General features: G+C 46.5%; 1 protein-coding gene across 19 annotated transcripts in view; it reads right to left on the reverse strand.

The window, feature by feature from the left end:
- The window catches only part of Clec16a (C-type lectin domain containing 16A), a 223,379-nt gene that overhangs the window by 159,164 nt on the left and 50,432 nt on the right, over nucleotides 1–13,783 (reverse strand). For 10 of the 19 annotated variants that reach the window (XM_076577859.1, XM_076577855.1, XM_076577866.1 and 7 more), the window contains exon 10: nucleotides 7,508–7,739. In XM_076577859.1, coding sequence (XP_076433974.1) covers nucleotides 7,508–7,739 — 232 coding nt within the window. The remainder of the gene's footprint in view (nucleotides 1–7,507; nucleotides 7,740–13,783) is intronic. The other 9 variants (XM_076577861.1, XM_076577868.1, XM_076577857.1 and 6 more) reach the window with 1 other exon arrangement.

Raw genomic sequence — 13,783 nt, forward strand, 5'->3', positions numbered from 1 at the left:
CAGTAAACGAGATTTACTTGGTAGACAGCTAAGACAAGTGTTGTCGCTGACAAGGGCAGAGAGGCAGAGTCCATCGCGTGCAACTGCTTCCAGAAATCCCTGATGCTAAGAGAAGGCGACTGCCCAAGAAGACAACAAAAGAAATCTGAGCCAGAGGAAGAGACAGTGACCGAGGGGATGGTGAGAATGGGAGGAGCCTGCTTCTGCCAGCTTGCTGGCCATGGCATTCCTGCAAGCCCAGACAGAAGCCTGTTCACAGTCCTTTCATCCCAGATGCCCAGGGCAAGGACAGGCACATGTTTCACTGGTGCTGAAGAACTCTGCAATGAACTTTATGTTACTGTGAGCATCATTAAACAAGGACATTTAGAGTCCACAGCTCTTCTGGGGGCAAGGAGGCACACATCAGGGTGGGCACTTGCTCATGCATGCAGGACCCTGGGCCCACCCCAGAATCACCAGAAAACAACAAACGGGGTTTTTTTTTTGTCATCATTGTTTGTTTTTGCTACAAAATATTTAATGAAAATTTAAAAAATTAAAGTATCAAGTTTCTAATGTGCTTTAGCACAGTCTTTAATCCAACAATGCAAAATTCAAACCATTTCCAAATCCAAACCTTTGAGAGCTGATACAATGCATCATGTGGGAAATTCCATACTATGAAAAGTGGTTTCATGTGAACATTATTTACAGCATGGTAAAATATTATCTTTAGGGATAGTGAGATGGCTCAGCAGTAAGGGTGCCTGCCACATAAGCCTGGGAGTTCAATCCTAAAAACCCATAAAGAGGTGGAAGGACAAACCCACTCCACAGCTGTCCTCCAACCTCTACATACATACTGTGTGGTACATGCACCTGCATACACCACCCACACCCACCCTCTACTCAAATAAATACAGAAAGCTGAAAAAAATCTTCAGGCTCTGTGTATGAGGAATATATGAAAAACAAGTGAATTTAAAATTTATATTTGGGTTCCATCCCCAAGAGAACAACTCATTATTTTCAGTATTTGGAATATTTATTTCAAAATATGAAAAGCTGGTCATCCAAAGCATTTTGGAAAAAAAAAATCCTCAACTTGTTCTTTAAAAAGAAAACGGCACAGAATTGGCTCATAAGTTTAAAGGTCATACTGCTTGTATAGAGGACCTGAGATCAGTTTCCAGCACTGACATGGAGGGGCTCACAAACGCCTATAACTCCAGCTCCAGGGGATCAGACACCCTCTACTCACTTCCATGGACACCTGTACTCCTCAGTACAACCCCTCACAGAGACACACAGACATACACATAAAAAATAAAAATAAAATTTAAAAGCAAAGATGTATCAGTAACAATCTTGAGAGAGTTAATTTTAGAACAGGAAGATTTAGCACTATTATAGTAATGCTATTGTCCTCCTATTAAAAAAAACTTTAAATTATTTATTTTAGAAGCTCATTCTAAAAGCTTTCTTCATGTCTGATTGTTTTACACAATGATTTCTGAAATAAATTTAACCTTTACATAAAAGCTCTTCCACGGACTGGGAAGCGGAGTGACTTGCTCCTGCTGCTCTTCCTCAGGAACAGGTGTGTGCGTCTTTCTTTCAGCTCTGCTCCAGTCAGGGAAGCAGTAACCACGCACGAGTCTATCGCAGCTCTGACAAACCCAGCACACACGAGCCCGGCAGTGACTTTTCTGCCCTGTCTATAGCACCAAACTCTATCCCCAGCAGCACCCAGCACCCAGTTGAGCACACAGCCAGTATCCTGACTAAACAGGCTTGAGCAGGGTTGGACAGTCTCCTTCCCACTTTCTAATGTGGCTCTGTCAGATAGCTCCGCTGAATCCATAGTCATTGTTTATTTTATATTTATCTTTTCATTTCAGGTATTTATTACTTTTATTTGATGATGAAATCCTCCCATACTTTGAAAAGGTAGTTCAAATTTTTCTAGTTTGTATATGTCTAGACTGTTTGAATGGTAAGAGCACCAGTGTACTATTTATGTTTGTTTGTTTTTTTCAGACAGGCAGGGTTTCTCGGTGTATCCCTGGCTGTCCTGGAAACTGCTCTGTAGACCAGGCTGGCCTCAAACTCACAGAGATCTGCCTGTCTCTGCCTCCTGAGTACTGGGTTTAAAGGTGTGAGCCACCATTGAGCTGTCCTTTTTTTTTTTTTTTTTTGGTATGCTGGGCTGACTGGCCAGTGAGCCAGCCTGTCTCTGCCTCCCTCATGCTGGAGTTACAAGAGTGCCATTTTCAAAAATAAATAAAATAAAATAAAACGCAGGGTTTCTGGAGGTTAAGCTCTCAGCAAGCCTGTTACCAATTGGGCTATGTCCTCAACCCCTATAGGGTTCCACTATGGCTCCTTACAGGAGAGCAGTCAAGCCCATGAAGACAGGCAACAGAAGAGTGGTTGCCATGGGTGGGAGGCAGGGAGAAGAGGGAGCTGTTTAATGGGGTGGAGTCTCAGTTTTGCAGAAAGCAAAGAGTTCTGGAGATGACAGTGATGGATATACAACATGGGGCCCCCTTAGCACTGCTGACTTGTACATTTCAAAGAGGTGGAGATAGTAAGTTTCAATTTCCACTATTTTATCACAATAAAAAAGAAACAAAAGAAGAAGAGGAAGAGAAGAAAGTGGAGGAGGAAGTAGAAAGAGAAAAGATAGACAGAAAGGAACCACAACAGGCAAGGACATCTTTATCTCCCAAGTACCATGCAAGTGACGGCAGTACTGGGAGAGCTGTGAAGGTCAGGACACAAAACACTGATTTCTTGATATGACAACTCTGGCCACATCCTGGAGCTCCCCCAGCCTCTGACATGCGGATTTTTCAAGTAATAGCAGTATTTCCCTGACTCGCCTAGGATGATGTACACCCCAATCTGATTAATATTTGGTAGAGGAAGTGCTTTTCGGGGAAACGGCAGGCAGCATATCACAGTAGTCTTTGACTTCACAATCCAAGTATTTCTTCAATCTGGATTCTCTATTCCAGAAACCACGGAAAGACAGACAATGGGGGGGGGGGGGGGCGAGGGAGGGAGGTCTTCACAAGAAGGTCAAGGGAAGGGGAAAGACATGCTCCTGGTTACCTAGGTAACCAGAGAGGGCTGTGATTGGCTGACTCTGGAGCAGTGTTTCAAGGTGAACTTGGCCAGGGCAATGGCAGGAGCAGGTAGGAGTGTGTACCCCTCCTTTGCTTGTTGCTTGTTCATACCTCTCAGCAGAGTGGTCTTGCGGGTTTTCAGAGGGTTTGCCCTAACAGCTCTCCACTCTTCTGTTAAGTCTGCATGAAAAGTACAAGCAGACTCTCTCCACTACAAAACCTGGGCCCACCAAGTCCCTTTCTCTCCCATTAGCCCCCATACTCACAATTGTCATGCAAGTATAAGGACCCAAGTTCAAATCCCTCAGTTTTGCAGGATGCAAAGAATACTGGAGATACATAAGGCAGGCACTCTTAACACTGCTGACTCGCACACTTCAAGTGCATGTAAAGCCAGACTCAGTAGCTTGTGTCTATAATGCCTATGCTCTCATCATGCCATAAGAGGCAGAGACAGGAGACTCTCTAGCCAGCCAGCTTGTCTGGTGTACACAGTGGCAAAACACAAAAGCCTGTCTCACAAGGTGGAAGGTGAGGAGAGACACCCAAGTTGTCCTCTGACCTCAACATGTGTGCTGTGGTCTGCATGCAGAGACATATACACAAACATATATACAAGGAACAGAGGAAGGAAGGAAAGAAGGAAGGCCTGGAGAAACTGTGGAAGGTGCAGGCCCAGAGTGTACCCAGTCTGTCCTCTACGCTTCTGCCCTCCATCTTAACCTGGGCTGCTACTGTGTGAGCAGCAGAATGCTGCAGCATGGGAATTCTCACTGTAACAGCCTTAGGCTGAGCATCAGGAAGGCCCTCCACAGGTGGACATGTGTAGTCGAGTGTCAACTTACCCAAAATTACCATGCTGCTCAAGGGCAGGACTGGGACTCAGACTTGAATATCTCAAAGACAAGTCAAGAATGAGGTTAGGTTCCATTTCATTCCAGAAGAGATCTCGAAAAAGGGCAAAGCTGAGGATCAAAGCCCCAGGGACCCCCAACCCCAACTGACTAGGCAGGTGCCATCAGTGCTGCCTTCTGCCCTCACTGCAGGCCCTTGTGAGATTTGGGGAAGAGAGCTGGAAAGGTCGGGCTAGCCAGCCAATCCTTATTCGTCCCAGGGGCAAACAGCAGCACCACCTGCTGTTCCCAGGAGGAGGTGGAGGGAGACCATCTCTCTGGCAGCTCTCATTATTAAGATACTGCTCTAAGCAAGTCCAAAAGCAGGTGGCTGTCCCGTCCAGCTGAAGGGCCAGCTAAGAGACAAGCATGTGCCGGGGCTGTCTGACTTCTTGGGCACAGCTTCTCCAGCTAAGTAAGGGATGATGCCATCATCCTTTGTCTTTCTTTAACCGTCCATTTCTGCAGAAATTGAAAGGAGGTGCTGATGATCTCATGGCCTCGGAACAAGTCACTCAGGACTCAAGAACCAAGGGATGGCAAATGTCTTTGTACACTGGGAATGGAGGAGGATGGGTAGAGATACACATTCATTTCACACACCTTCACTGTCTGGGTTTAAGTGCAGAGGAAGTGTGAATTCTGGGTGCCACGTTATAAAAAACCCATTGATGCCACATTCAAATTAAGCTGTGGCAAACTGTGACTCGTAAGATGCCCCTTTTTACTCTTCTGCTTTACCCTACCTTCTATACAGAGAATTCAAGAGGGGCACCAGACACGGGGGGGGGGGGGGGGGGGGGGGGGGGGGGGGGTGAGTGCCAACACCTGTGTCTGCCACAACCCTACTGCTAATCACCTCCTAGATGCAGGCCCGATGAAAGGAGGAAGAACACGAGGAAGAAGCAAGTGCCCCAGCCACCTCAGCACACAAGGGAGAAGAGGAGCAGCGGGGACACAGCGCCCAACACTCTCATCCCTACTGCTGATACACACACTCTGAGCTTAGGAAAGAGCACTGCAGACACATGATCCAGGCCTGGCGAGGGGTCCCTGCATAATCTATATGAATGAACATCCCGTTTGCAGTAAGAATGAAGGAAACTGACACCTTTCCAAGTGACAGGATTTTAACAGCTGTAGTTTTTGTCTAAACATAGATGCAGAATAAGGGTAAACATTCCTTAGCAGCACCTTCAAACCTGAGACTAAAATATCAGATATATCCTTTAGAAAGCTTCAGAATGTCAGTACACTGGCCAGGCCTGTGGACACTTTATATATTTATGGTGAACTGAGTGGGAAATGACAGCCCATCATGTTTTCGAATGATTTAGTATGTTTGAGAAATTACAAGGGCAGCAAAATGGCCAGGAGGGTCACGAGAAGCCACGCTTGGCTGAGCTATGAAGTCTGTGTCAGCTGCTTCGGCTGGCCTCTGGGGAAACCCTGGGGCCCTGTTTGGCACAATCTGGCTGGGTAGCCTGGGAAACCCTAGTGGCTGATAACAGTGTCTTCCCCTGTGCAGAGGCAGGACTCAGCGCCAGACCCACACTCTAAGCCCAGCAGCCTAAAGGATGTAGCAGCTTCAATCGGGACTGGGTCATCTGGCTGACAATTATATTAGGGTCTGGGGCCAAACCTGACCTATCCATACCACTGCTGGTCACAGCCACGGCTGACTGAAGAACATCCCTTAAAAGGCCTGCAACAAAAGCAGGAGTATCTTTCCAAGATGAAACTGACAAGAACACAGTGTGCAAACAAGATACAGATATCCATGTACCCATCCTGCTCTATGCCACTGCACCTTGGCTAGACCTGCGGTGTGAGCTGATAACTTTCTTCCCAGCTAGTGAAATCCCTAACATAACCTAAAATAAGCAAGTTCAAGTGAGTATGACTTACCTTGTGTTTGTTCCTCAACCTCCCCACCAAAGTGATACTTACAGGAAAGGGTTCCAGGAACCAAAGGTGCCAAGTAAACCCAAAAGCACAATGTACATAAATAAAAGCAGCCAGAGCCCTTGGCCTTAGGAAGTCTGGGCCACCAGGGAACATTTTGGTAAGACTCACTGACATATGATTATGGCATTCACTGACAGTTGCCATGATATTCATTATGGGAGTCAACAGGGATGACAGGGTACACATTAGCTGTAGACTAGCACACAGTTCTCAAAAGCAAACAAGCCTCTAGTCCAGCAGTTCTCAACCTGTGGGTCACGATCTTCTGGGGATTTGAATGACCTTTTCACAGGGGTTGCATATCAGAAAACCATGCATATCAGATGTTTACATTACATTCATAACAGTAGCAAAATTACAGTTATAAAGAGGCAATGAAAGTAATTTTATGGTTGGGGGTCACACAACATGAGGGACTGTATTGAAGGGTCACAGCATTAGGAAGGTTGACAACCACTACCCTAGTCAGTGGTTGGTGCAAAGCTCTGCGTGACTGTGTCAGCCACTTAGGTTAGGACTGGGAGGCTTAGAGTCACCACTCCTAGCCCCAGGGTCCATAAGGCTCGTCAGCACAATGTTCCCCCAATCTCATAGCTCTCAGCTGGGATGCTCCATAGAGGTTGCTTTTGTCCCAGGAGGTGTGGGATCTTCCCTCCAGCCAGCAGAACTCGGACTCCACCACCACCAAGCAGTCCCTTAACACCAACTCCCAAGGGCTCTGGCTGGAGGCTCCATCTAAGAGGCCGTGAGCCTAGTCCAGATAAAAACAACATGCTATTTCAAGTATTTTGAATCCCAGACCAAATGTTCTCCAGCTCCAGAGGGTTTTAGCATCTACACAAGAGAGGAGAAGAGAGGAAGGTGGATCAATCCTGCCAGGGCAAGAGTAGAAGGCAGGTTTCTGCTCACCGAGGGTATATACACCACACAGTTGTACCTCACTCTGAACAGATGGGACTTGTAAAATCTGATTGGAGAATATGGAGGCTGTATTTAACCATGTGACTCCAATGATCCATCAGCAATGAAAGACATATCATCTTACAAAACCTGGGCTCCCTTCCCTTCCCATAGTGCACTGGACACAAATCATACTCCCAAGTTAGCAGGAGTAAGAACAGCAGTCATAATAGTGAATGAAGATGGCAACAGTAACAACAGCAGCAGCAACATCAAACACCTCTAGAACATTTCCTAAGGGTCTGGTACTGTTCTGAGGTGGCCAAATGCACTGTGTGATTTAACTCTGGTAATGCACTATAAAGTGACCATGATGTGTGACTATCTTTTTACATGTAGGAAACCTTGCTCCAGGTCACATGGGGTAGGACTTGCACTAGGTCTGCTGTGACACAGTCCACAGCTGCCTCTGAATGGTTGGGCTGTCCAGACAGAATGAGGTGCACTGGTGGGTGCTGAATGAGCAGAGCACCCAGGGAACACACAAAGAGCAGGAGGAAGACAGAGGACATAGAAGCCTTGCTGACTGCAGGGTTTGGCGTGGGTGAAAGGGCCATTCCCGGGTACACTCACCTTCACGCTCCCCACTTGTCTTCATGCTTTTTGAACCACCCTCTGTACCTTTAGCCTTCTCAGCGTCTTCCTGGGCATCTTCAGCGGGCCCTCTCTCCTCGTCCTCCTCCTCCCCAACGTTTTTGTAGTTGGGTCTCTTTTGCATCCGCTTCTTGCCCTTGTGCTTGTTCATCTCAAGGGACCGCTCGAGTGTCTCAGTGGGCTTAATGAAGCACCGGATGCTGGGCTTGGCCTGGGTGAGTCCAAGAAAGGCAATGAATAAACTGGGATGCTACAATCTCAATGGATGTTCACAACTGCCAGAGGTCCTGCCTTAGCAAGTTACTTCCAAAACAACTAACACTACTCCTGAGTTGGTGGCAGGACTTTTACCAACACTCTCCTTCACTATGAAGTGGCTAAAACATCAGCTACCATTTATGACTTGCTATTCTAGGCCTGGTGGTGAAAGCCTATAATCCAGGCTGCTTAAGAGATTGAGATAGGATGATCTCAAGTTCAAGGACTGCTTGGGCTACAGAGTGAGTTCCAGAACAAGCTAAGCAACTCAGTGAGACCCTATCTCAAGAAAAAGGAAGGCCTAGAATATAGCTCAGTGGTAGAGTGCTTGCCTGGTATGTGTGAGGCCCTAGGTCCCCTCCTTAGTATCACATTTCAGAATGTACATGTACACATGTGCACAAGAAATGCTGCCTTTTGCCACACCAGCATCAATTGTCCACACAGCAAAAATTCCAGTATGCTCTGATTGTACCACCTGTTTTGAGCTCAGACTGTATCATCTCACTCAAAGTCACCAGCAACCCCGTGAGGCTGCACTGCTGTCCTCACTTTTTAGATGAGGAAGCAGTTTGGGAATACTGAACGATCTTCCCAAGGTCACCAAGCCAGGAGGCGGCAGAGCCTCAGGTCTACACACTACCTGCATAGCTGCTATCACAGTGACAACAAACTGGCATTGTTAGTACCATTTTTTAGAGGGGGAGGTTTGAGACAGGTGTCAAGTGGCCCCAGACATGCTATGTAGTAGACAATAACCTTGAACTCCCGATCTTTCTACCTCTACTTCCCAAACAATAGGATTACAGGCTTGTATCACTGTGGCCAGTTTATTGACTTTTATTTGTAGTGAGTAAAATGCTACATGTCTAAGGAAGGAGGATAGCAGCATGCCTTGCTATTACAAAAGCAAACTGGTCATGTGCCAGCTCTCTGTGTAAGGGAACTTGCTAAGTGTCAGCAATGAGCCAAAGTCAGACCCGCTCCAAAGGAAAATGTTTTCTCTAGGCAGAGAAAGGCAGAGGCCTCAGAGAAATGAGAAAGGCCCCTGCCACCAGTGTTCATGTCCCATACTCCCATCTCTCTGTCTTTATAACTATGGTATACAGAAATTACGGGTTTATTTTACAGGTGAGGAAGATCAAGGCTTGGAAGGGTTGAATTTGTTCAATTACTCTTACCTAGTTCTGGAACTGCAGAGACTCCGTCAGCTTGGAAGCCCAAGTGCTTCTTCAAATGGCAGTACCTTCCCCAGAAGCCACTGCAGTTTCACGTTTAGAGTACTTTAAAATGTGTATGTACAAACTGGAGATGGTGGCACATGTAGTAGTGCCAGCACTTGAGAGATGGAGGCAGGAGGACCAGAAGCTCAAGCTATTCTCAGCTACAATGCAAGTTCAAGGCCAGCCTGGTCTACACAAAAGACGCTTTCTCAGAAAGGGGGCAGGGTGGGTAGGGCATGTGCACATGGGGTGCACACCTCAGGAGACTGAGGCGGGAAAATCACTTGAACTCAGGAGCTTAAGGCCAGCCTGAGTAGAACAAGATTCCATCTCAGGAGGAAAAAAAAGTAGTATATCCATGCAAATACACTCATCTAAAAAGGAGCAAAGACAAAAGGAAATAGATTTGTCTGGGTCAGGATTTTGATTGAAGTGTTATCTTTCCAGGCTCTGAATGTTCAGACATCAATCTGTCATCTAAAACAAGTTTTAGAATAAACTTTTCCATTATCTTGGCATGGATTATCTATCTTATGAATTTGCCCCAAGAGCCACTAAGTACATTCTGGAGGGGGAGGGAAACTGTACCTTGCCAATAAGTGGAATGTGCTCAAGGAAAACAGATTAATTTCAATAATGTCCAAAATAAAACCCATTTGAGAGCTAAATTAGAATCCAAATACAAACATTCATTTTTATTTGCCCATTTTGGATTATTCAACCACAAAAATGACAGATAAATTGAAGCATGATTCTACTATCCAGGAAACCCAGTTAATATATTGCAGAGTTGGAAAATGGGCATTCTGAGCATGCACTGCTTGACAGACAGCATCCATCAGAGCTCAAGCAAGATGCTGGGTGATCAAGTGCAGCCCTGGGCTGCACTCTCCTGGAGATGATCTCAAGATGAAGTGGCTTGCTTCCACCCATCACCATCTGCTTGCAGTGAGTATTAGAGCACGCCACACAGGGCGACGGCTATCAGACACAGACACTGAGGCCAAAGCACACAACCAACAGCTGTATGCTTCAAGCTAAGGACAGAGGTCCCCACAGGTGGCTGTGGCAAGTCTTCCCTAAGCTCTAAGGGCTCTAACGTTCAGAACAACTGGCAAGAGTAGAGGAAAGTAACATAAAGGCCCTGGGGGTGCCAGAAGCCACACAACTGCCTCATCTCTTTGTCTAAAACTCATGCAGAGGAATTCTGGCCTTCTAGAATCAAATGAAATCATGGGTAGAAAGTTCCTTCAGATTTGGGCCTACAGTTCAGTGGTAGAACCCTTGCCCAGCATGCCTGAGTGAGTACTCTTGGCTGGACCCCCCCACTCTGGAGCTAGGGGATTAGGTGGGGCAGGAGAAGGCAGTAGCAGAAAGAAAGAGAGGAAGGAAGGCAGACAGAGAGAAGTTTCTGCAGAGAGTAACAAACAATACACATGCAGCACAACAACCACCCTTGCCTTCCCAGTCTCAAAAGAAAAACATAAAGAGAAAAATCAACTGCCAGAATTACTCAAGGGGAGGAGTAGGGCTCACTATGATCAAAATCACTGTGTGACATTCTCAAAGGGAAAAAAAAGCTCTTGTTTTTTTAAAGTATGAATTCAGATGGGTGTAATGGTGCATGCCTTTAATCTCAATATTCAGAAGGCAGAGGTAGACAGATCTCTATGAGTTAGTTAGTTAGCGGTAGTCTATATAGTGAGTTCCGGGCCGACTGAATCTTGTCTTTTTTTTTTTTTTTTTTTTTGTTTTTCGAGACAGGGTTTCTCTGTGTAGCTTTGCGCCTTTCCTGGGACTCACTTGGTAGCCCAGGCTGGCCTCAAACTCACAGAGATCCACCTGGCTCTGCCTCCCGAGTGCTGGGATTAAAGGCGTGCGCCACCACCACCCGGAGTGGATCTTGTCTTTAAAAAGAAAAACAATCATGAATTTGAGAATTTTCCAAGGGAATCTACTTCTCTGGATAGCTAAGTATTGAGGGTGGGGGCAGGGAGTGGGGAAATTTCAAGCCTTTACAGATGCAGCCATCTAGCAATTGCTAGAAACATCTAAAGGTCCATGGATGAGGAAGAGTTATGGAACTCTGGTCAGCCCCATTGCTGGAGTGGGAATCCATGTAGATCAGTGGTTCTCAACCTTCCTAAGTCTGAGACCCTTTAGTACAGTCCCTCATGTTGTGGTGATCCCCAACCATAAAATTATTCTTGCTATTTCCTAACTGTAATCTTGTTACTGTTATGAATTGTAATGTAAATATCTGATATTAAAATGATAATGTAAATATCTGATAATGTAAATATCAGATATCTGATGTGTGACCCTGTGAAAGGGTTGTTTGACCTCCCTCAATGGGTCATGACCACAGGTTGAGAACAGTGGATATAGATGCTAAAGAGTGAGGTCCAGGTTAGTGAGCTGGCCCATTGGGTAATGCACTTCCTGAGCTGCTGACTGACCTGCACGACCCCCACTTTGGGCTGGGACTGACAGGTCCTAGAATGCAAAGCCAGGAGGGAAACACATGTTCAGGTCCATCTCCCTGGTAAGTGCCAACTCCTGGCTACTGCTTGTAACTATGCCCTCTGCGGGCCTCAGTTTCCACATCCACCACGGCCACCACATCAGCTTCTCCCTTGAGGACTGCTGAGAAGTACAAGAGGCAGCCACATCTTCTGTCACTCTTTCCAGGGAGTGCCTCTCCCCTAATACTAGTGAGTACTTGGTTGAGCTCCACACTGTTCTGAGTACTTTGCACACTTGCCTTCAGTCACCTCACACTCTAACAGGAAGAACGAATCCAGAAAGCCTGGCACCAGGCCCCAGCAGACCTCCACTCCTTTCCATAGCACTTGCTACACTACCCAAAAGGCCAGCCTTCAGAAGCACTGAAGGAGACTAAGCCATGATATGGGTGTGGGGTACATACCTATAATCTCAGCACATGGGAGGCTGAGGCAGGAGGACTGTGAGTCAAGGTCAGCCTAGGCTACTTGGAGAGACCTGGTCTATAAGCCAATAAACAGCTTAAGTCAAGTGCACATCTGGTTAACAGGAAAAGCAAGTACTATGTAGAACAAAAGCTTGTGATTGATTGATTGATTGATTGATTGATTGATTATTTTTGTAGAGCTGGGGATGGAACTCTGGGCCTCATACATGCCAGGCAAATGCTTGACCACTGAGCTAACAACACTCTAGTCCTCATTTTGCATTTGAATCTAATATATACAGAGACTAAAACTCACAGAGGCCACAGTGGTCTAGGTTTACACCAACTGTAACCAAAGGTACCACAGCTACTGGCCGTGGCAAGACTATTCTCATTCCAGAAGAAGGTGACTAGCAAGCAGACATCAAACAGCACAAACATGTTCCATGCTGAGGGGTTGAAGGACAGGAGGGCTGAACCCAAGCCCTATCATGCATCCAGAATGTGTGACTGCAGCTACATCAGGGAGATGATTTGAAAAGGCTGGAGAATTTATTGGGGGCTATGTCCACTAAGAGCAGGGATGCAGCACTCACCTGGAATCAGAACAGACTTGCAGAGCTCAGGGACTCCAGGCTCCATGCTTAGATAGGCAACAGATAATATCAGACAATGCTTCCTGGGAAGTAGCCTAGGACCTGTGATCAGAACTACAGGGGACCAGCCTCATCTCTTGCTCTCTCATCTTCCTCCCATTCCGAGCCTAGCTCTACTGCCGTGCCTGGCACCGTGTCTTGCATTCAAACAAGAGCAAATAAATGCCTGTGAGAGTAATGAATTTCAAACCAGCCTCTTCAATCAATCCAAGAAAATATCCCACATCCCCTCATTAAAGAACGGCATGCTAAGTGGTTAACTGGCATTTCTTTAGGAAGAGTGTTTTTACTCTTGCTCTCTAAGAAAGCATCATCAACTCCTGGGCAGTGCTGCCTGTTACTTCTGTCAGCCTAGGGCACTGTGTTCTTCCATCTCATCCAACTGGACATGACCATCACAGCATATGAAAAGGCCTGGTTGGACATTGCCCAGGTTCAAGCTCAACACTAGCAGTCCCAAAGGGACAAACATTCAACCTCTATAACCCTGGACTTCCTTGTGGGGAAACTGGGACATAGCACTACTTTGCTCCCCAGGAGGGAAGTATGAGTCAGAAGTGCCATGCCTTTTATGAAGTCAAAAGTGGCCCCTCTGCCAGCCCTACAGACTAGCCTCTCTTCTATCCCAGTGTTTGACTTAGCTCCCTCGCCCACCAGCTCCTAGAAGACTCAGCTCCCTGACCTAAGTTTGTAAGCCCGAGGCTACCTCCTCTGGGAGGACTTCCCTAAGTCTCTTCCTGAAACTATCTCCAGTCCTTGAGAGCCAGGTCTTACATCTACAAGTGTATGCTCATTTGCTGTCTGTCCCTCATCCCAGAGAGTCTAAATGGGGACTCTCATTCATTCTGGGTTCCCTGTGGCCAGCACAGCAGCAGCCTATACTGTGTAAGTGCTCAGTAAATGCTCAAAGTAAGACTAGGCATGCATCTGGGCCCTCCTTGCAGAAGGGATACCCCAAGACATTAATTCAGTTACAACTACTCAGGCACTCAGTTTGAATGAGTAAAGTTCTTCTTAGCATCGACCTATATTCTCAGTCCTCTTTTTACCTTTTATTTTGACACAGGGTCTTACTTTGCAGCCTGGCAGGCCTTGAACTCTTAATCCTCCTGCTTCAAAGCATCTAGAAGAAGTGGGACTGCAGGCCTGCAACATGAGTCTCAGCAAATGCAGCTGTTTAATGTGA

This window comes from Peromyscus maniculatus, chromosome 8 (assembly GCF_049852395.1).
Source record: "Peromyscus maniculatus bairdii isolate BWxNUB_F1_BW_parent chromosome 8, HU_Pman_BW_mat_3.1, whole genome shotgun sequence".
Lineage (NCBI taxonomy): Eukaryota > Metazoa > Chordata > Mammalia > Rodentia > Cricetidae > Peromyscus > Peromyscus maniculatus.